Here is a 19809-nt window from a genome sequence, read left to right on the forward strand (position 1 = left end):
GGCCTCTGAAAAATCTAACTGTTCTTGGAGCGCCCCGTATTTCCAGTGATATTGATGTCAGTAATTCTCTCGGCATACATAATAACAAAGACCTCAATGGTTAGGGAAAAGGACATTAACATCACCTTCTTCCCAGATAGATATATCAACTAAGTATGCCTCACATGACTTTAAAAAAAAAAAACACTATTTCACAAGATTATATTACTCCACTTCTGTCGAATGTTAACTAAAACGACAATATATTGACTATTATTGACTACTGTCCAACAAAGAAGCATTTCTCATGGTGTGCATTTTATGCAGTCACGGGAATTAACAATAGAAAAGACTTGACAAATTCATCGTAAAGGAACCAACAGGATAACTGGCAAAGTGTACAAATTAGAAAAAAAAAAAAAAGAATATAAAAAGCTAACTGCATGGCCATTTCTTGTCCTCCATGTCATATACCAACAATGCTATGAACCAATGAGCTGTTTCACTCTACTCTTCAACCACACCTCCCTTCCATTTGTGTGATGAAAAGAGATAACCATCTCAGTACTAAGACTAACATCTTGCTCTCGACCTACTTGCCTCGTATAAATAAAGCCTCAGCAAGAATAAACACCAAAATTTAAGCAACCCTCTTCGAATCACGAGCTGATGCAAGATGGTCCTACATGATAGACAGATGCACAACATGATCAAGAATTATCATCTCAAATCAAAAGAAATAACTAGAGGATGTTAACTTCTTCAAACTGGGTTCATTTTCACAAGAAAATATGTCAAAACCATGGAGACAGTCGTCACAGGACAAGAAAATTGTAACAAGAAAAGTTTAGCAAAAAATTACATTACAAGTGTTAGTGCTGTAACTCCCTCCAGGTACAAATGTCCACAATATAGATGCAAGTAATGAAAGGTAATATAGAAATGCACCATAAGTATGATATAAAGCAAAAACTTTAATTAAGAAGCTTTTAATTTTTTTTTTAAAAAAGGTTTCACTTTCCAGGCACAAGGGTACATGTTCAATCCCATGCAACTGTAAAAGTAACCTTCAAAAAATAAGAATTAGATTAGCAGCCAGGACGCAAACTTACTGAGATAAAATCGAATGCTCTTGTGTCCTCTTTCTTTGAATTGTTCAGGGCAGGCATGGAAGCTTGAGTTGGAAAGTTTGGTTGGAATATATCTGGAAGTGGTGAGCCTCCATTTCCTCCAACCAAATTGGCGGCACCAGAATTATGAACATTCAGGTTACCAATATGTTGAAGGTTAGACATTGCAGCAAGGAATTGTTGCTGGGCAAATAAATTCCCCATGGCACTATAATTCATTGGCTGAGATGCAATAGATGGATTTAATGTCATGCCAGCTGGAATATTATATGGCATAGTACCGAATGGAAATGGGTTGGCATTCATCCCTGCTGATTGAGAACCAAGTAGGCTGCTCAAAGCATCACTAGACAGCTGCTGGCTAGGGTTACTGCTTGAATCCGAAAAGATACTTTCAGATGGCACCCCAGCAGAGGAACCTTCTGGCTTCAACTGGTCTTCATTAATGGAAAAACCGGCCATTAAATCATTAAAATTGTTTTTCTGGTTTTCTTGCTTTGGCAGAATTTCAGTGTGTGACCCAAAAATATCATCAAATGGTTCAGATCCACTTTTATCTGCTGCCAGAAGATTTCCACTTGCCACTGGCTTACTGTCAACAGTCATCCCAGAAAAGAGATCTTCAACATGCTCTTTACCCTCACTGGTGTGAAACAAGACATCTGCAAAGGGGTCATCAGCATTTTTTTGTTCACTGTTGTTGGCACCAGTGCCCAGACTGTCTGTGAATAAATCATCAATTAGAGGGGTTGAGGATGTTGACAGATTACTTATGTTTTGATCACTTGGATTCGTTGCGTAATTATTTGTTTCACTGTGATCTTCTGGATCAGCAGTGTCTATTAAGTCAGGCATCTGAACAACAGTAGTTGTCTCAGCTTTAACTGACCTCTCTGAGCCACTTACCAAGCCTCCTGCCTGCTCTTCACCAAGAAGGCTCAAAACCTGTTCAGCAGAGACCAATAATTATGATGACTGAAAAATAAAATGTGCTCAAATGATAACCTCAGTAGCTTATAATACACACCCACCCACCCACCCACACACACACACTAAGACATTGATATACATCTGCTTATCTATTCCCAGGCCACAAACCTTCTCAGGATTTGAGAAACTACTCAGCCAGCCACCCCTCTATGGGTTTATAGACCCTACAACCAGGATATTCCTGCTACTGGAAAACAACTCCCTCCGCCCTTGTTCTGGTTCTATACCAGACAAGACCCCTTTCTTAATCTTTTTTTAAGCCTGAAATCCCTTTCTGTTACTAAAAACAGGACATCAAACTAAATTCATCGGTAAAAAGAAAAAAAACACATACCTTGTTAGCCTTTTCCCTCAGAGAAGATTGAGGAGACTCTGAACATTTAACAACGACATCATTATTCTCACAAAAGTAAGACAAAATAATTGAGAATTTTTCGTCATCCTTTTTCCTTAAAATTGACTCAAGGACACAGATAGCTTTCATTCGAACCTGAAAAAAAGGTGCCAGAAAAATCTAAGAACTTGTAGATAGAAACATTAGCTTTTTTATTTTTTAAAAAAAAAATTAGAGAAAGTGTCAGTGGGTGCATGAATTTATTTAGTGAGCTGGGATGAGCCGGTGGTTCATATCATAACACCAATGAGTCAGAGGAAAGTGCATGCCTGCCACAATGGAGATTGAAGTTTTGCTTCAAGGGCCCGACTCATAGCCAATGCATCCAACTTAGCAGCCTCGACAAGGAAAACCTGAATGGCATCTCGAGTTGGTTGGAGACGTACACCACCATATGTCACAATGGTCTCCAACAACTTTTCTTCACGTGTCTTACTCCCAGTATAACTTGCACTAGAGTCCCCATTTAACCTGTCTTCTTTTAAAACCCTTGAATCCTGGTTCCAAGATCCACCTGCCACATTTTTTGAAATATCATAACCACCCTGAGTTTCATTGCGTAATTCAACCGGCTCATATCTATCTGAATAATCATTCTCTATTGTCAACGACCTTCGAAGATTTGGACTTCTATAACTTCCATTTTCATTCTTTCTCATTGAATTGCCTTGAGCAAAACTACTGAGTCCCTGCTTGATAGATGCACTGCCCAGGCCAACCACCTCACTAAGAAATGATTTCTTGTCTTCTGATGGCATTTCAAAGTTTGTATTCCCGAATCCTTGTATTCGTTTGTTAAGACTAAGGTCTTCTACAGGTGCTGGCTTATTTTCCTCAGAAAAGATAGCAGATATAGCTTCATGAGCCATGTCCCGCACAGCCTTGTTCAGTGCATCCCCCTTTAATGGATCCAACTGCCCCTTGTAATGAAACAACTGACGCACAACTGCTGAATGTCTTTGCATTTCCCTCCTGAAATCGGTACCAGACTTCCCCACTGAATATTTTATCAGTCTCAGTGCCTGCAAATATGTTGGTAAATATGGATACCTATTAGAAGATCTTCCCACTTCCAAAAATATAAATCTCCAATCCAAGCCAACAAAGATAAATAAACATGCAATTGGAAACTACCAGTCTATCACTCCAAAAGAACTCATTAATGATAATGGATGGCAATATTTAAAGAAATTGGGGATGACACAAAGTTCAATTAGTTGACACATCTAGTGAAGCATAAGCATACACTTCACATTTGCACAAACTTTCATGTTTCCAGCCACTTGAAAAAAAAGGTTTATCAACCAAACAGAGAATTCACAATAATTATAACTTTAATTCACCAAAAAATTCAATGCATTTAACAACTTGAATATTTCTTCAATCTTATTTGAATTCACATTAAAATACAACATAAAATATATACCTTCTGCTTGACAACGGGGCTCTTGTGCTCGAGCCGCTTCAAGATAAAATCAGAGACCTCCTTGACGATACTCACATGAGATGATCTCAAAAGCTCACAAATTTCTTCCAATTTATACACAGGCGTCACCTTGTCTTCATCAGACGTGGCACCATCGATCATCCTCGATCTCCAATACGACTCCACAGCTCTTCGACTCGAATCCATTTTTTAAAAAACCCCAATTTCACAAACCCACTTGACAACTGACCTGGATTTGGAAACCCGCTTGGCTAAACTATTGATCAAACCCACTTCAATCCAGATAACAAAATCCAATTAGCCCCAATTCAATCAAACCCACAATAAAAGAACAAAAAAAAAAAAAAGCCTGAATCTGGGAATCCCACTTGACTTCAAATCAATCAAAATAAAGCTTGAATTCCCCCTTTTTTCACTCTTTATCGTCAAGGGAATTAATCAGTATGACAGATTCAATAATTATTATCCCAAACAGAACCAAAACGACAGCGCTTTGATGAATTGATACAACTTTCTTCAACCGATTGGTTATAGAGCAAATTCGATGGATTGAGTATTAATTGAAAGGGGATTTCTTCAGTATTAATTGAAAGGGGATTTCTTCTCTTAAATTGATTGAAAAGAAATTCGAGCGAGAGAAATTGTGGGTTACTGATAAATGCCGAGAAGAAAGAAACAGTACAGCCAGTTTCGGGGAATCAAAGACATGTAGCCGCCTAATGAGGAGATGACTTGCTGGATGACTCACCGACGTGTCATTTCTGGCCTCGGTTCGAGTGTTTGGTTAGTTCTGCCCTTGCGCACGTTAGCATTTTTCTTTTATTTTATAGAAAATTATTATTAGTCATCATTTTGCTTTATTATTTTAATAATCATTTAAATTAAAAAAAAGCTTCATAGTTTATAGTCACTCAGGGTGTGTGTGTGTATATATTACGTAATTTAAGCATGGTATGTGTAAAAATGAAGTGATTTAGTAAAAAGGATACGGTTAGGAAAATTATCAAATGATGTGGTGTTTATTTATTTATTGGTAGAATAGTAATTTATGTTCATTATATAATAAATAAATGATCTATAACATTAGGATTTAAGTTTAACACAAATGTTCAGATCCGTAAAATTATTAATACTAAAATATGTATAAAGTAGGTTTTACTAAGTTACATAATAATGTAACATACATCAATATAAGAATTGTTCTAAACAAAGCAAATGCGGCAGTGCAGTTGCTTAAACAAACTCTTAGTTTAGTTGTCAAATACTTTTTAGTTATTAACCATAATTTTTAGGTTGATGTAAGATACAATATTTTGTAACTTAGCCACATGTATATAATATATTATAATTTTGCAAACTTCAAACAAAATAGTAATGAACCACCTTATTATTTTTGTTTCTTACCAAAATCTTAACAAAATATATTATGATTTTACGAAATTCAAACAAAAATAGTAACGAACCCCTTTATTGTTTTCGTAACAAGGAATTTTCCATTCTTAAGACTTCTTAAAATTATTCCCAAAAAGAATCAAAATTATTATAGAGTTTCAATAATTATCCAATTTCATTTATACATTGAAAGATTAATTCACATATAACATATAATTACAAACGTTGATCCTTCACCGGTCTTCGAAATGGGCTTTGCCTCGATTTCCTATGGCCAGGCCCAATAGTTGGTACTACAAATATTAAATTAATTAAATAAACTTGTGAGCGGGAATTAACACGTCACCTTTTTCATTACACAAAGTGTACTCACTTTTGTCTTTTGCTGTCAAACAGAATCTTTGTCCGAATCGAAAAAAGAAGGAACTTTTCACCCTTCACTTGGAAGATTCACTTCCCAAAATTAAACTCCATTTATGTTGCGTTAACTTTTTGAATTGAAGTGGGAATCTTGAAAAATATGAATTTTTAGATTAGGAGTGTGGAATGGGAGTGAAAATAGGGTGTTTACTTAGACTAAATAAAAATATAAATTGTCAATTAGAATCCCAATTATTTATTTACTTTGTTTTGGATTGAGGGTAAATTATTTTAAATTACAATTTTATCCTTATGTACAGAATTATAATTTGTAATTAAAAAATTAATAAAAAATATATTTGGAAAATAAAATAAATATTTTATTATATTTATAAATTAATAATAATTACTAATATTCTTAATTATGTAAATCATAATTTTTTATTAATTTTAATTTAAATTATGTGAATAAAAATTATTAATAATAGCAACACAAATGAAATATTATTATTGATAATATAGTACAAAATTAATATTTTTTTAGAATAAAATATTTATTATTATTAATTAAATAAATAATTAATATTTATTAAAATTAATGTTTAATATTATTAATTTAAATATAATATTTATTTATTTTATTTTATTAAATTTAATAAAATAAATATGATATAATTATTATTTTTAATAAATATGATATTATTTATTTTATTAAATATTATTTATTTATTTTAATTTTAATTATAAGAATAAAATGAGAAGAGGGGGGAGTGGATTCCCACTCCCACCTCCCCCCATGGGAGTGAGAATCCCACTCTCCACTCTAAAATTGAGTGGGACTCACGGATTCCCACTCCTATTCTCTTTTTTTTAAGGTAAGTAAACACTGGAGTGGGAGGAATCCACACTCCACACTCCCACTCCAGCAAGTAAACACTACCTTAACCTATATATACATCTCTCGGAATTTTCAAAGAAATTTTCTATTCAGTCCTCAGTGCATGCTCTGACCATAAAAGGCTTTTACGGAAAGGTTCTGTTTACTTTCTTTTATCATCCTCTGTATCTTTTATTTATTTTACAAGCCTTGGAATGAATCAGAAATTGAGTTTGCATCCAGAAAATTCTAATTAGAGTAAAGTGCAAAATTTGAACCCTTTTTTTTTTAAATTTTCTAGCAATATCTGTTTTTCTTTGTTTGTTTTAGCATTCTTTCACATTAACGGGAAATTGTATGATCAGAGGCATATGTTTTATACTCCATTGTGTGCCTTAAATTTGATGATAATTTATAATATGTTACGGATTTGAAGAAGAATATGGATGGATGAGAAAACTGATGGTGCGGATCGAATCTCGGAGTTGCCTACTAATATTATTCACGACATCATGATTATGTCCCGCATGCGCACTAAAGAGGTAGCTGAAACCTGTACACTATCGAAGAGATGGAATTTAGTGCAGAAATCATACGCAATCTTGGATTTTGACATAACCGACTTCATAGGAACAGCTTTGGATCCTAAATATTAATTGTTCATACATGGACAAAGAAAAGATGTTTCGGAAATGTATGGAGGAATTTGTAAGATATGTTGATTGGTCGCTTCAAAAGTTTAGGCTATCAATATGTCCGCTTGATGTTGAAAAATCAGCTTATCTTGTTGTGGACACTTTCTGGTACCTTAAAGTGAATAAACTTCTTGCACAATCCAATCGAATTGAAGATCTCAAGCATCTATCTCAAGTCTGGCAAAGTTTGTCTACAAATCCCTTATAATTGATTATTAACATTTAACCACTGTTAATAAATTTTTTATTGTTCTCAACAATTTGTCCCCTCTGATGATTTTTTTGTGAATTATCAAGATTTCATTTAGATTGGAGGGGTTCGGAGAAACTTTGCCCCCCATTCCCTTGTGAAGTTGAGAATTTATCTCTCTATATAGAAACTCCTCCATCAAATTATAAGGCTTCGGTCAATAGCAATCTCTCAGTTTGTAGTCCTAAGGTTTTTTCTGCCGATGAATCTTGGACAGAGAAAAAGATCATTGAAGTATGTTCATCTTATTACAGGCAAGAACTTATAATAATCTACTACAGCACTATCGAATTTGAATAGCTTGGAGCATCTTCAAATGGATTTAACAAACTGTATATACAAGTTGCATTTCCATTTCCCGGCATTTATGCATGCATCCACATATTTACAATATTTTGAAAGCGGGAACTTATAATAATTCCGTGCAAATTGCAAAGAATAAGCAGCAATTGCACGAAATTTATTAGGCAACAGGATTTTGTACAAACCATGACTCATGGCATTGTAGGTGGATCTTCCAGGTTGCCCCATGACTTAACTTCCATCTTCTTAGTTCTCTCTAGTTGTTTCACAACATCCAGCCGCTCTGTAGAATATGGAGAAGGGATCTAATAACAGACAGTGGAAACAGAATTAGGAGGATAGAAAGAGAGCCAAAGAGAGTTCCATAATTGGAAGAGAACAAGACTCACCATAGATGGCATATACCTCTTGATAGCTGCTAGTATTGCAGCATGGCCTACGGCAGATACCTAGTCATGAAAAAGGAGAGAAGATGCAGTCAGATCTTCAATAATTGTTTTCTTGATGCTGTGATAAACTCTGCTTCTTAATATAACCTCATAATAGAAGCTGTCACATATTTAAGGATTGAAAAGAAGAACACAAAATGTGCCTTTGAGGTGAGGCACAAATATATATATATTTTTTTAAAAAGGTTCAAGTAAATGAGACAACAAGATGATGCAACAATAAAAGTGAGCTTCTAGACATGCAATCTATCACAATTTAATAATCTAGCTTTGTGTCTATCATTGAAAGAAGTCACAGCCAAATGAAAAGTAGGGCCTTAATTCGGGTTTTAAATTCACTGAAGGCTGCAGTTCCTTGTTAATGATTGCAATACTTTCACTGCCATTGTGGTCAATTGCAACTTAGCCAGAAAATTAGAAAGGAAAAGGAAAACAGGGACCAATGACAGCTCTTATGACATACGAGGATTATTATCTTTAAAGGGAAAGAAAAAATAAGGAAAAACTAAAATAGAATAAAAAATTTAGTTAATTTAACATCATTTCCTTGGGGACAAATTATCCTTGCTCTTTGTGCCTCAATGGATCCTTTAATTATTTCAAGGCAAAAAAGAGATGTGATAACTAGCGAGATGATGATTCTGCAGAATGAGGCAAATAGGTATGAGTACGAGTCTCTTGTAAAGCTTCCTAACACACATCTCCGTTTATACATATCATCAAATTTGACAATGTTGAGCCTTTTATAAATATACTAAGACATGATACATTCCCAGCAAAGGCAGCTTGATTGTGAAAAATTCTTACATGAACGGTCAGATATTAGTTCACTTTGCAATTCATTAGGGCAAAACAAAGGGAAAAATGTTTGTTTAGCTCCTTTTGTCTTTGTCGTTGGTGATTAACTACGGTGATTATGATAAAGAGAAAATAAAACAAGCACTTACAGGAAGTAGCATTAGAATTGTGATTGGGATGAGTGTAGTGATATCATTTACGGTTCTTTTTATCTTCCTTCTTTCCCTCTCTGTAATCTTGTGACCTTCCAACTGCCTTAGAAGTAATTCCAGACACGTCATGATATCTATAAAGAGCAATTGGGTCCCCATCCATACATCCTATTAAACAATTCGGATTGCAAAACTGATCATTGAATCTATGAACTTTCAAAAAAAAAAAAATCAGATGACTGTAAGCAAGGAAACAGAGTCTTTACCATGCTAGTAGACATCAATTTGATGCTGTATTTCTTAATTAAACCTTCTTGCTGGGCATTTGATTTGGCAGCGTTGGTCCCCTCCACAAAGGTTATTGCATCTCCCCCTGCTGAGCTGCTGTCCTGCCATTACAAATCTGAGCATGAGGGAAACACAAGACCAACACAAATTGGTTTGCCTATCTCTCACAATGCAGTGATTCAAGAAGACATCCTTGTATGCCAAATTTCTTTATCATCCCAATACAACTGACCATGGTACATGTTTTTCTAATTCTTCCCTCATTCTTATATCTCACGGCATCCGTTGATTGTCCCCATTTTCAATTAAAATTATTTCTAGCTCCACAAGAAACATCTAATTTATGTTGGCTCGAAAACACACCTCCACATGGATGCTTGGGTTAGCAAAAGTAATATATACCAACCTGACATGAACTATCATTACCAGTTAGCCGTACCTTTCTCAAATTAAATGGATGTTGAGGTTTATTGTTTGTATTTCCCCGCGTCACCAACTCAGTTGGCTTTTCTTTTGCTTCAAGAGCTGCAGAGAACCTGCTTGTGCTTTTAGTTCCTAAAGATGGTATGCGATCAGAAGACCCTGTTTCTGAATTCTTTAGCAGTCCGCTACTAGAGAACATCAACAGAAAGGCAATCACTACCCATCTTCAGTCATTGAACAATTAGACAAAACATCACTCCAGGCACCAACATACCTTGATATATCATAAGCAGCCCAGTAGTCATCTAGGCAAACAGTTAGCAGGCTTTGGCTGGGAAAAAAAAGAGAGAGAGAGAGAGAGAGACAGCACCATATCTTAGAAAATAATGGGGCCACTGGAATGCAAAATTTAGAACACGTAAAGCTTCAAAGTGAACAAGATATTTTTGGCTACCTCCGGAGCAAGAAAGCCAGCAATTCAGCCTCCAAGGGCTGTTGGGCAGAACGAGTGAAGTGAGCAAACCCAGAGAACACATCATAGCAAACAGTAAAAACGTTTGATAGAATAATTTCTTTCTCTGCTTGAATAGCATGATGTTTGGACCTTCTCTCTTGATTGCAGAAGGAAGGAAATGCGGCATAAAAGTCAAGCCACCCGATTTCATCAGTTACTACCTGTAAAAATGAATTTTTAACACATTCAAATAATTTACACTTTGCAGTTCCAATAAAATTGGTGGAAGCTTACCTCCATGAAGAGTTGATACATTGATATTGAAGAAAACTCTGGGTAAATGAAAAGACTGCCACACTCCAAATAGCTGTAGGCAAAGCATTTTTTGATCTTCATGCTCCTTAGTTTTAGAGATATACCAAAATATCTAGAATCCAACAAACTTATAAATTATTTTACCTGAGGAAATCCTTGAGCATCTCATCAAGATCATTTATGCCCTTACTTGACAAGAATTTTCTAGTCTTTCTTCCCAAATATGCAAAAAGTCCTAAAGTAACCAAACTATCCGCTTGAACCTGTCACAATTTAAAGTTCAAGTCAAATGATCAAATATAGAATATACAAATTCATATCCATAACATCCTGTTTGACAAGTGAGTATGAGGGAAGGCAATTCCAATTGAATGAAAGACATGGACCAAATTGAACACTTAGCAAAGTCCTTAAAAGCAGTGACATGAGTGAAAAATAGAACCAACCTTTTCATGCAAAGTTTTGGTCTCTAAAAGTACACTCTCTCTGTGGAATGCGACCAAGAGTTTCTTTTGAGCCAACCCAATCCAAAATTCTAGCTCCTCAACGTTATTGCAGGGCAGGACCTTTTTGCCAAAATGAGAGAGAAAGTCTGGTTCAAATCCTGCCTCGGTCGCTAATTGATGCAGCTTGTCCACGGATACGAAACTATACGAAATATTCATTAGCTCTATTGATGCATCCTCAATTGACATTTTAAACATGGGACAGGAAATACGCCCAGGACCCAGTTTCCCTATTGCAACACAGCAGCTGATCGCTACTATTATCCCTGCAACACCACTGAATGTTTTTCTGTTTAGCTTAAATTCCTGATTGTTGAATAATAAATAAATAGAATCTGAAAAAACATGAACTCACATGCACAGGCACAAATATTGGAATATCATCAGCAGATGTAAAGATATGTTATTGATTGGAAAGGAGGTTATCATCTGATAGACCAAAAAGTTTATGCTAAAGGCTGAAGTTTTTGAGCAAACCTTCCTGCGTATTCTATAGACCACTTCTTTAATAAAGAACTGAAAAATCCTGCAATACGAGGTAATTCCACAATTCTAAACCATTGTAACAATTCCGAATGCCTCATGCTCAATTGATTTTCAATGAACTCTCCTGCCGCCATCATCTTAGGGAACAAGCTGAAGCAAACAAATAGGAAAAATAGTTACTAATAGTCAGCATTTAAATGATAACTGCACAAAAATACTAAGACATTATAGTCAAATGTTAAGGCAGACTTATATTCTCAATTTATATTAACTCCATGAAGCTGCTCATCGAAATAATATTCCATAAAAATGAAATATCAACAAAAAATAATAATTAATTCAATTTTTCTCCAGTTCTTGAGCACTCACATCTCTTTAACTGGAGCATGAATGTTGTGACGATCTTGAGAGAGCAAATTCTCCACTTCAATTGCCATTTTTAATAAAGCATAAACCGCTACCTGAAGAGCCATACGAGTCAATGATTCTTGTTCCATTTTCTCATGTCTTCTAATAATTGATAAAGAATGCTCCACCTCGACTCAACTTAGAGAACACTGTAATGGTTGTTCAAAACAAATTACGGGAGGTATGCACAGAAACATGTAAATGTTTAGATTACCAAAATGAGTATGGATCACCAACCAGATGATATCAAGACTCTTCTATATAAAATAGACACAATTATTTGGACTCTTCTTTTGCAAGTTACAAAAACAGTGTTAGTGTTGCAACATGGTATGTGCATACTCTATAAGCTATACGTCTATGCCATTCATGGACATCCTTCCCATTCCAAGCCATTGCAAGCTCTGCACCGCTTCCAGGCAATTCAAGTGACTCAATTGCATGGGAAAAGCTCCCGGCGGATTCATGCAGTACCCATACAAGACAATTCACCCGATTAAATTCCATTTCATCACCTTCAGCTTCAGTTATAGGAGAATCACTTTCATTACTGGCTTGGTCAGAAGCAGAAGTAGTTGTAGATGAGAACGCCTTCAACGATACATGACTAGAAGTGGTATAATATTTAAACAAAAATTTAAATGAAGACTTATTCTTTGAAAAGAGATATTTGTCTTGTTCCTTTGCATTAAACCCAGATGAGTTGAGTACATTTGTATTTATATTGCGTCTGATTTCTGATCCAAAAGATTGACTGTAAGAAAAACAAGGACAGCAATTAAATCACAAGCTTCACAAATCTGGAATTCTAAGAAAAATGGAACAGTCGAATAGAAAAGAGTAATAAAGATAAAACATTAGGATGATCAGCTTTAGTGAATATTGCTTATCAATCATGTTCGTATGAATGTAAAATAAAGTCAAGTCTACTTAGTAAGAGATTTTCTTTATTTGACCAAACATTATATACAACAAAAGCCATTGAGCGGCGTTTGAACCCCAAATCTCTTCTATATTAAAGTAACTGGCACCCACAACCAAATATGACGTTTGTATCTTTAAAGATCCTCATTGAAAACCTTATTTTCAAAACGAAAAAAATAATGGACTTGAGACCCACGAGCTCACTTGTTCTTACAAAAACAATGGAATGATATGTAGATGAAAAACTGAAAAACTATAAATTAAAAGAAATAAAAAAGCAAACCCACATAAGTTTTTGCTCTAAATTATAATATATCCCACAAAAAAGAAAAAAAAAAGAATCTAATCAAGAATGACAATCACTGATACATCTAACATTAACAAAGTGCCCACTGTGGGACCTTAAAATCAAATATTGCAGAAATAAAAAACTAAAATCTTAACAAACCCACATCCAATAACGCAATATGTATATATATATATATAGACTGGGAGGGAGAGCTTACGTGTGGAGGAGGGGCAGGCGGAGAGACAAATGGGAAACCATGAATGGGGCAAAGGGAATGGAAAGAGTAAAAGAAGAAGATCTGAGGATGAGTTGTTGAAAGTATAAATAATACTGATTAGTACAGAACCAGATAATGAGTAAAGCGTAGTCATCGAGGCACAGAGAGAGAGAGAGAGAGTAAAAAATAATATTGAATTGGCGAGCTGGTGCTGGCTGTTTGCAGTTGCCGCCTAGGGTTTATCTCCCGCCAGCAAGTCAGCAACCGTTGTATTTTTTTGAAGTTTTGCTGATTCCTGTTTTGTTTTCGACAACTTGTTTCTTGTAAGTAACTAATTATATATTTTTTATGGTCTTTTTTTTTTTTTCTGTTTGGAAATATTCAACTTATATAATTAGTTTATCAACATATTTTCTTCATAAAATTAAGCAAATGATCATTAATTCTTGAGTAATGACACATGTTTCCTCTATTTATCTCAGTAGCCTCCAATTTCACTTCACATTATTTATTTCTAAAGTCACTTTAAAAAAATAGAAAAAGTTAATTCTATTTTATTTTCTTTCTCTCACAAGAATCACCATCAATCCTCCTGTCCCCTATATATTTTCACCAACCAAATTCACCATTAAGATCACTACCACCATTTTATGTTTATTATGTTTATCAACACATCGCCGATTACGGTATACAGTGAGTTTTTGTTGTTGGGTTTCATTAAATTTCATAATAAATTGTGAGTTTTGTTGTTATTAATTTTATTGCTTTGAATTTGTGTGATAAATAAATCAAATAAACCCATTATATTTCCATGTCAACAAAGAAAAAAATTAAAAAAAAATAATCGATTTCAATAACAACTTAAATCACTTCAAATAGTAGAGGGTGATTTTTTTTTTAATTCTTTTTTGTTTCCTTTGTTTTATATTTGTACATATCGTTCCATTTTTACTTTCTTTTTTTTTTGTTTTAAATGGTTCGTATCCAACAATATCAAATTGATTCATTTGCAAGTTTGATATAAACCTCTTTATCTACTAGAATATTACAGGCTTTTTTTTTTTAATCAACGTACTTTCATTTTCATAATTTGATAATCTAAGAAATTGAGAGAGAGAGAGCATGAGAGAGGGATGAAAAAAAACTTTACATCATTTTTTAATTTTTAATAAGAGTAATTTAAAAAATAGATGAGCTACTTAAAAAGTGAGGGCTGCTGAGAATAAGATAAATAGAGAAGTTTAATAAATATCACTACTCTTAATTCTTATTTCAAAGGATGAAAGGGTCATCTTATGTTTCAAATTAATGGAATTTTCTACTCATTTAAATGTACCATTATTAAGGCCGATAGGTAAAATTAATATTTATTTATTGTCTTTTACAACAAAGTCTACCTTGTGCTTGTATTTGGAAATTCTAAAATCCTCAGCAGCTACCTCAAAGTCTACCTTGTCCTCGAAATTTATCCATTTATTTCAACTAGCTCACTTATTATGTTCATGACTGTATTTTTGTTGGAAAATAAAACATAAATAGAACTGTTAAGTCATCAAAATTATGTCCTGAGAAAAAAAAAAAAGAAATCATCACAATTTTTACGCTTGTTGCTTCTATCTTTGGGTTATTTTCCACAACGGCGCGATCTCATCATGATAATAAAAAGGAAAGAAAAAATAATGATAGATTTCATTTTAACAATCCAGAGACAAGAAAAGAGAAGTGAAAAATGTCCTGATTTTGAGTTGAGAAATTTCATTTATTTTAAGAGTAATGATACAGCCACAAACTCTTGTACAAACTTATTTTGTACAAACTGATGTGGCATTAATTCATTGGTTGAATTAAATATCACTTGGCCCACATAATTTGTTTTTATTAATTTATATTTTAATTCAACCAATGAATTAATATCACATCAGTTTGTACAAAATAAGTTTGTACAAGAGTTTGTGGTTGTATCATTACTCTTATTTTAAACTTTTTCTACAAAAACGGGATTTGAAGCCCCAGTCTTGTAGAAGTGGGCCTTCGGCCCATTTGTCTGCTTTCAATTCTTTGGGCTTCAAGATTCTTCACCCTTATATTTTTTTCAAGATCTGGAGGCTACTAGTTAATCGATGCGTCATTGGGTATGATGTCTTTTTATGTTTAAAATAAAAATGCAGATCATTAAATCGCATAATAATAGCTTCCCTTCATTAATTCATTTCATTTGATTGGATGAGAATACTTTACTTATATCGTATGCATATTTTATGTTAAATTGTGACAAACTGCTTTTACATAATCACTTATTTAGTTCTAAATATATAGTATCGAAAATTTTAAAATATTTTAATTTATCATTTATCCATACACCCCCACCATAGTTTTTTTTAAATCTATTTAAAAAGAAAATAAACTATAATAATCTTTCTCTTTCTCTTTGTATCATTGGTGGCTTTTGAAAAAACAAAAAAAAAAAAACCATTACTATATAAATGGTATTTTTAGATATTCATAATAGATGATTTGTAGTTTATAGTTTTGGTAGAGAACGACATATTGTTTCTTAAAAAATGTATAAATGACAGATCGTCATTCGTCTGATTCATTCATGTAATCGACCTGCGTAAGTAGTATGCACCGGCACATATATTAGATGACTGGTTGTTTATGTTATAATTACTAACGACATGTTGTTATTTATGTATAAAGAATGCAGATGATATAACATCTATCACATTTCTTGATAAATGATGCATTATCTATCATGTTGAATTCCGTGTGATTTTAATAAATAGATTTTTTTTTACAATTACATGGAATTATAATCATTACAATTGTAATTGTAAAAGAATAAAAAAAATAGTGAATCCAACTTTAAGTTTCAATTTTAGTCCCAACTCTTGCGGGTTACTTAATCTATTTAATTATGAGTTTTATAATGCATAAAATTACTTATTTGCCATCTCGCAGATATGTTTCTCAATTTTAATAGTAATTACAATACAAAATTAGGTTTTCTTATTTTTAGAAAGTTAAGGTTCTTTTTTTTAGCAAATTAAATATATAGGTGACACGTAGCATTTTTTAAAAGTAAATAAAAAAAATAATTGATTGGATTTAAACCATAAATCTATAATATAAACCAATCCATTAACATTGGATTTTCTATTTTTCAATAATGGTAATATTTATGTTTGACCCCCTCATTTTATCTGACGAAGCCCCATTACGTTAAACCCGTAGAAAATTTTATAATAATCTAATCTATCATTTTTTCATACACCCCACCACATGAAAAAAATGTATGGAAGAATATCCGTCGAACTTATTTTGTTAAATATGATATCCTCTCCAAAACAAAATAAAATAAAAATCCTCAGAAAAAGCAAACCATATATAGACAAGAAGATAAAGACTAAAGAGTGTCATTCAAGCATGTCTCCCAATCCATCCATTATCGTCAGAAAAGCCGCAATGGACCACCACAACAAAGACTTTTTACAACCTCCAAAAGAAATGATTTAAAAAGAAGGATACCAAGAAACTAAAGAAGAAAAGAAGAAAGAGCCAAAGCTGCTTTTCCTTCTTTTATTACAAAAAAGAAAGAGCCAAAAGCAGGTGATCAAATGATTTAACTAAACTTTTAAACAAAGTTTAACTAATTAATTAATAGTCATTAGATAGGGGTGCATGTTCAGAGTGCATGAACACATTGCCATAGATGAGCCCGGCAAGGCCACCGCCAATGAGAGGGCCAACCCAGTAGATCCAGTTGTCCTGAAAGTTGCCGCTGGCAACGGCAGGCCCGAAGGAACGGGCCGGGTTCATGGAACCACCGGAGAATGGGCCGGCGGCCAGGATGTTGGCACCGACAATGAAACCGATGGCAATGGGTGCAATGGTGCCCAATGATCCCTTCTTGGGGTCAGCTGCCGTGGCATAGACCGTGTAGACCAAACCAAATGTGATGATGATCTCCATCACAACTCCTTCAATGGCTCCAACTCCAGCAGCAACATTGTGGGTAGGAACTGCCTGTATAATCCACGTAACAAAAACCAAGTTATAATAGTTTACGTTTTGCCCCCCCTCAAGTTTATTTACTCTTATGTCATCACCCTTTCAAGATTATGGTTCCTTTAATTGCCTTAATAAAGTAGCATTATTTTAAAAAGAATCATGGGAACAGAAGAAAAACGTTGGGGGACCGAAAGAAAAAGTTGTGACCCTTTGCGTTTTGCCTCGGCAAGTTTTAATTTTTATGATACGACCGATCTAAATTTGTTATTTCGCCGTAATGATCCCATTCAAGTTAAATTCTGGTTCTGTCAATATGAAGACATCGCCCATTTTTAGTATGGCTCTCACCCAAGCATTGCGCGCTTAACGATGGAATTCTGATGGGATCCGGTGACTTTACGATAAATGGGAATATTACTCTAATCAATAAAATAGTGCATTGTTTTAAAAGGAATAACGCAACCAAAAAGATAAACGTGGAATAAATTTTGAAGCATACCAAGCCTCCAGTGACAACTTTGAGGAGGAAGCTGGCAACAATAGAGCCAAGAAGTTGGGCAATCCAGTAGAAGATGCCAGTGAGGATGGTGATTTGGCCACCAAGAGCCAATCCAAAGGTGACGGCTGGGTTGACGTGGCCACCTGAGATGTTAGCACCAATTGCAACTGCGACAAATAGAGCAAATCCATGGCAAATAGCGATGGCTACTAGCCCTGATGGATCAAGTGCTGCATCTGCTGTCATCTTGTCTGTCAAAAACCAAAAATATATAAAAAAAAAAAATCAAATCACAGTCAATGTGTTTGCATGGCCATCTATTAGTTATCATAATTAGGGTTGGTTTATGTTACAACAAAGTTTTTTAATTATGTGCTTAAGAGCAAATGAAGATGGAAGATTACTGAAAGCAATGGCCGAGCCAACGCCGGCGAAAACAAAGAGCAAAGTTGAGATAAACTCAGCAAGATAGGCCTTGAAGGAGCCTAAGCTGAAAGAATCATCGAAGCGGCCGAAGGCAATAGCCATTGTTGATCAAGAAAGAGCTAGAGAATAGGGAAAAAAAAACTCTCTCGAGTCTTTCTTAAGAAGAAGAAGATAAGGTTTTATCTCGATCGAGCACAAAACCCTTTTCAAGGTCACATGTATATATACTACCATAAAGCCTATACAACATGACATGAATTTTATAAGATTGTTATTTAGATAGATAAGGTGCTTATTAAATACGTTCATAAGTTTCATACTGTATTATTATTGTAGAATTGTATGTATGTTGTTGTTGTAATATAATACTGTTTACATGATCATGTAATGGGCATCAAAGGAGAATAATTATGGAAAGAGGTCAAGTATATCCATACATGCATGTCCAATCAAAATTTCTCCCTGAAGTCCTAGCTGTCAATAACGTGCTTTAATGGAAATGTCTAGACGCAAATCAATTATAATTCCATGTGAGCCAAAGAGAGAGTGGTGAAATGAAAAAAAGGGTGATGGGGTCGTGTGAGCAATTAACCAGATATAAAAAACGGAGGTGCGGGAAATCATGACTAGCTCCATTTAATTTGGGCCACATATATGCACCGACCACGAGCAAAATTGGTCTTTCAGATTGAAAATGACTAATGAGTGGATAGGATTGTTTGGTGATCAAAATTAGTGAGGTTAACGAATTAAGATACAATTATTTGTGTTTTGGGTTTGAATTATGAGGGAGGTGGCCGGCTAAAATGGAGATGATAGCAAGGAATCTTAAGAACCTTTTTTGTATTTTGGCTGTTGGTTTACTAAGCAAAACTTTGCAAAAGAGGTGGTTTTGATGAACTGTATCATCATTAATGATTTTAAAAATATGGGTTGTTTGATTTAATTCTTTATTGGAATTTTTCTTCCTTGTAAAGAGGTTTTGTATATCAACTATGTGATTCTATTGTCCTTTTGGGACAGGCCGAAAGGTGGGTGGCTATGAAAGGTGAATTGGCTATAATTGATACTTCAAACGGTCGATAAAATTTGGACACTTAGCCAAAAGTTTCACTGCTGGATTCTCATTTTTTGTCTTTCGAGGTTGTCATATGCCAATTTTAGTCCCAGCATCTCAACATAGACCGATATGGCAATATCTACCGAGATGAATGAGAATTTTAGTCTAAACACTTTGCACTCTTTATGCATTTCATACCTAATTTTGCCTCCTCTATTTACATTGATAAAATCTCCAAAATTAGGTAAGAATTTCCATTTGATGCTACTTCAGAGAGAGAGAGAGAG

The 19809-nt window shown here is 34.3% G+C and overlaps 3 protein-coding genes across 7 annotated transcripts; all 3 read right to left on the reverse strand.

The window, feature by feature from the left end:
• Positions 1 to 225: 225 nt before the first annotated feature.
• Positions 226 to 4732, reverse strand: LOC102625203 (protein MODIFIED TRANSPORT TO THE VACUOLE 1). Its single transcript, XM_052431241.1, has 5 exons — positions 3920 to 4732; positions 2763 to 3515; positions 2434 to 2589; positions 1092 to 2054; positions 226 to 661 (listed from the first exon to the last, which is right to left on the reverse strand). Exons 1-5 carry the CDS (start codon positions 4124 to 4126, stop codon positions 620 to 622), a joined length of 2121 nt encoding a protein of 706 aa, XP_052287201.1. The 5' UTR covers positions 4127 to 4732; the 3' UTR covers positions 226 to 619.
• A 3008-nt stretch (positions 4733 to 7740) lies between these two features.
• Positions 7741 to 13850, reverse strand: LOC102624356 (uncharacterized). Of its 5 annotated transcripts, none has more exons than XM_006465588.4 (14): positions 13527 to 13846; positions 12439 to 12850; positions 12058 to 12149; positions 11680 to 11838; positions 11143 to 11479; positions 10841 to 10959; positions 10676 to 10748; positions 10382 to 10602; positions 10202 to 10258; positions 9944 to 10112; positions 9483 to 9605; positions 9214 to 9384; positions 8207 to 8266; positions 7741 to 8122 (listed from the first exon to the last, which is right to left on the reverse strand). In XM_006465588.4, exons 1-14 carry the CDS (start codon positions 13565 to 13567, stop codon positions 8009 to 8011), a joined length of 2148 nt encoding a protein of 715 aa, XP_006465651.2. In that variant the 5' UTR covers positions 13568 to 13846; the 3' UTR covers positions 7741 to 8008. The 5 variants fall into 5 exon arrangements, with proteins under 5 accessions (XP_006465651.2, XP_006465650.2, XP_006465653.2 ...); XM_006465587.4 differs by having other exon boundaries at positions 9944 to 10115; positions 13527 to 13845; XM_006465590.4 differs by lacking the exon at positions 13527 to 13846 and having other exon boundaries at positions 9944 to 10115; positions 12058 to 12245; positions 12439 to 12588.
• A 3076-nt stretch (positions 13851 to 16926) lies between these two features.
• On the reverse strand, positions 16927 to 18670 carry LOC102624065 (aquaporin TIP2-1). The gene is made up of 3 exons (XM_006465586.4): positions 18441 to 18670; positions 18037 to 18287; positions 16927 to 17552 (listed from the first exon to the last, which is right to left on the reverse strand). Exons 1-3 carry the CDS (start codon positions 18562 to 18564, stop codon positions 17184 to 17186), a joined length of 744 nt encoding a protein of 247 aa, XP_006465649.2. The 5' UTR covers positions 18565 to 18670; the 3' UTR covers positions 16927 to 17183.
• Positions 18671 to 19809: the final 1139 nt, after the last annotated feature.

The sequence above is a fragment of the Citrus sinensis genome, chromosome 7 (genome assembly GCF_022201045.2).
Source record: "Citrus sinensis cultivar Valencia sweet orange chromosome 7, DVS_A1.0, whole genome shotgun sequence".
Classification (NCBI taxonomy): Eukaryota; Viridiplantae; Streptophyta; class Magnoliopsida; order Sapindales; family Rutaceae; genus Citrus; species Citrus sinensis.

What these genes read in the sequence shown, in the direction of transcription:
- LOC102624065 (XM_006465586.4), bottom strand. Translation starts at nt 18,564, where the DNA reads ATGGCTATTGCCTTCGGCCGCTTCGATGATTCTTTCAGCTTAGGCTCC. An exon ending in TGGCTCGGCCATTGCTTTCA is followed by an intron (nt 18,288 to 18,440) that starts GTAATCTTCCAT and finishes GGTTTTTGACAG; the next exon opens with ACAAGATGACAGCAGATGCA. An exon ending in AAGTTGTCACTGGAGGCTTG is followed by an intron (nt 17,553 to 18,036) that starts GTATGCTTCAAA and finishes TGGATTATACAG; the next exon opens with GCAGTTCCTACCCACAATGT.
- LOC102625203 (XM_052431241.1), bottom strand. Translation starts at nt 4,126, where the DNA reads ATGGATTCGAGTCGAAGAGCTGTGGAGTCGTATTGGAGATCGAGGATG. An exon ending in GCCCCGTTGTCAAGCAGAAG is followed by an intron (nt 3,516 to 3,919) that starts GTATATATTTTA and finishes ACATATTTGCAG; the next exon opens with GCACTGAGACTGATAAAATA. An exon ending in GAGCATTCGATTTTATCTCA is followed by an intron (nt 662 to 1,091) that starts GTAAGTTTGCGT and finishes TCTATCATGTAG; the next exon opens with GACCATCTTGCATCAGCTCG.
- LOC102624356 (XM_006465587.4), bottom strand. Translation starts at nt 13,567, where the DNA reads ATGGTTTCCCATTTGTCTCTCCGCCTGCCCCTCCTCCACAC. An exon ending in CGCCTGCCCCTCCTCCACAC is followed by an intron (nt 12,851 to 13,526) that starts GTAAGCTCTCCC and finishes TTTTTCTTACAG; the next exon opens with TCAATCTTTTGGATCAGAAA. An exon ending in CAATTCTAATGCTACTTCCT is followed by an intron (nt 8,267 to 9,213) that starts GTAAGTGCTTGT and finishes TTTCATGACTAG; the next exon opens with GTATCTGCCGTAGGCCATGC.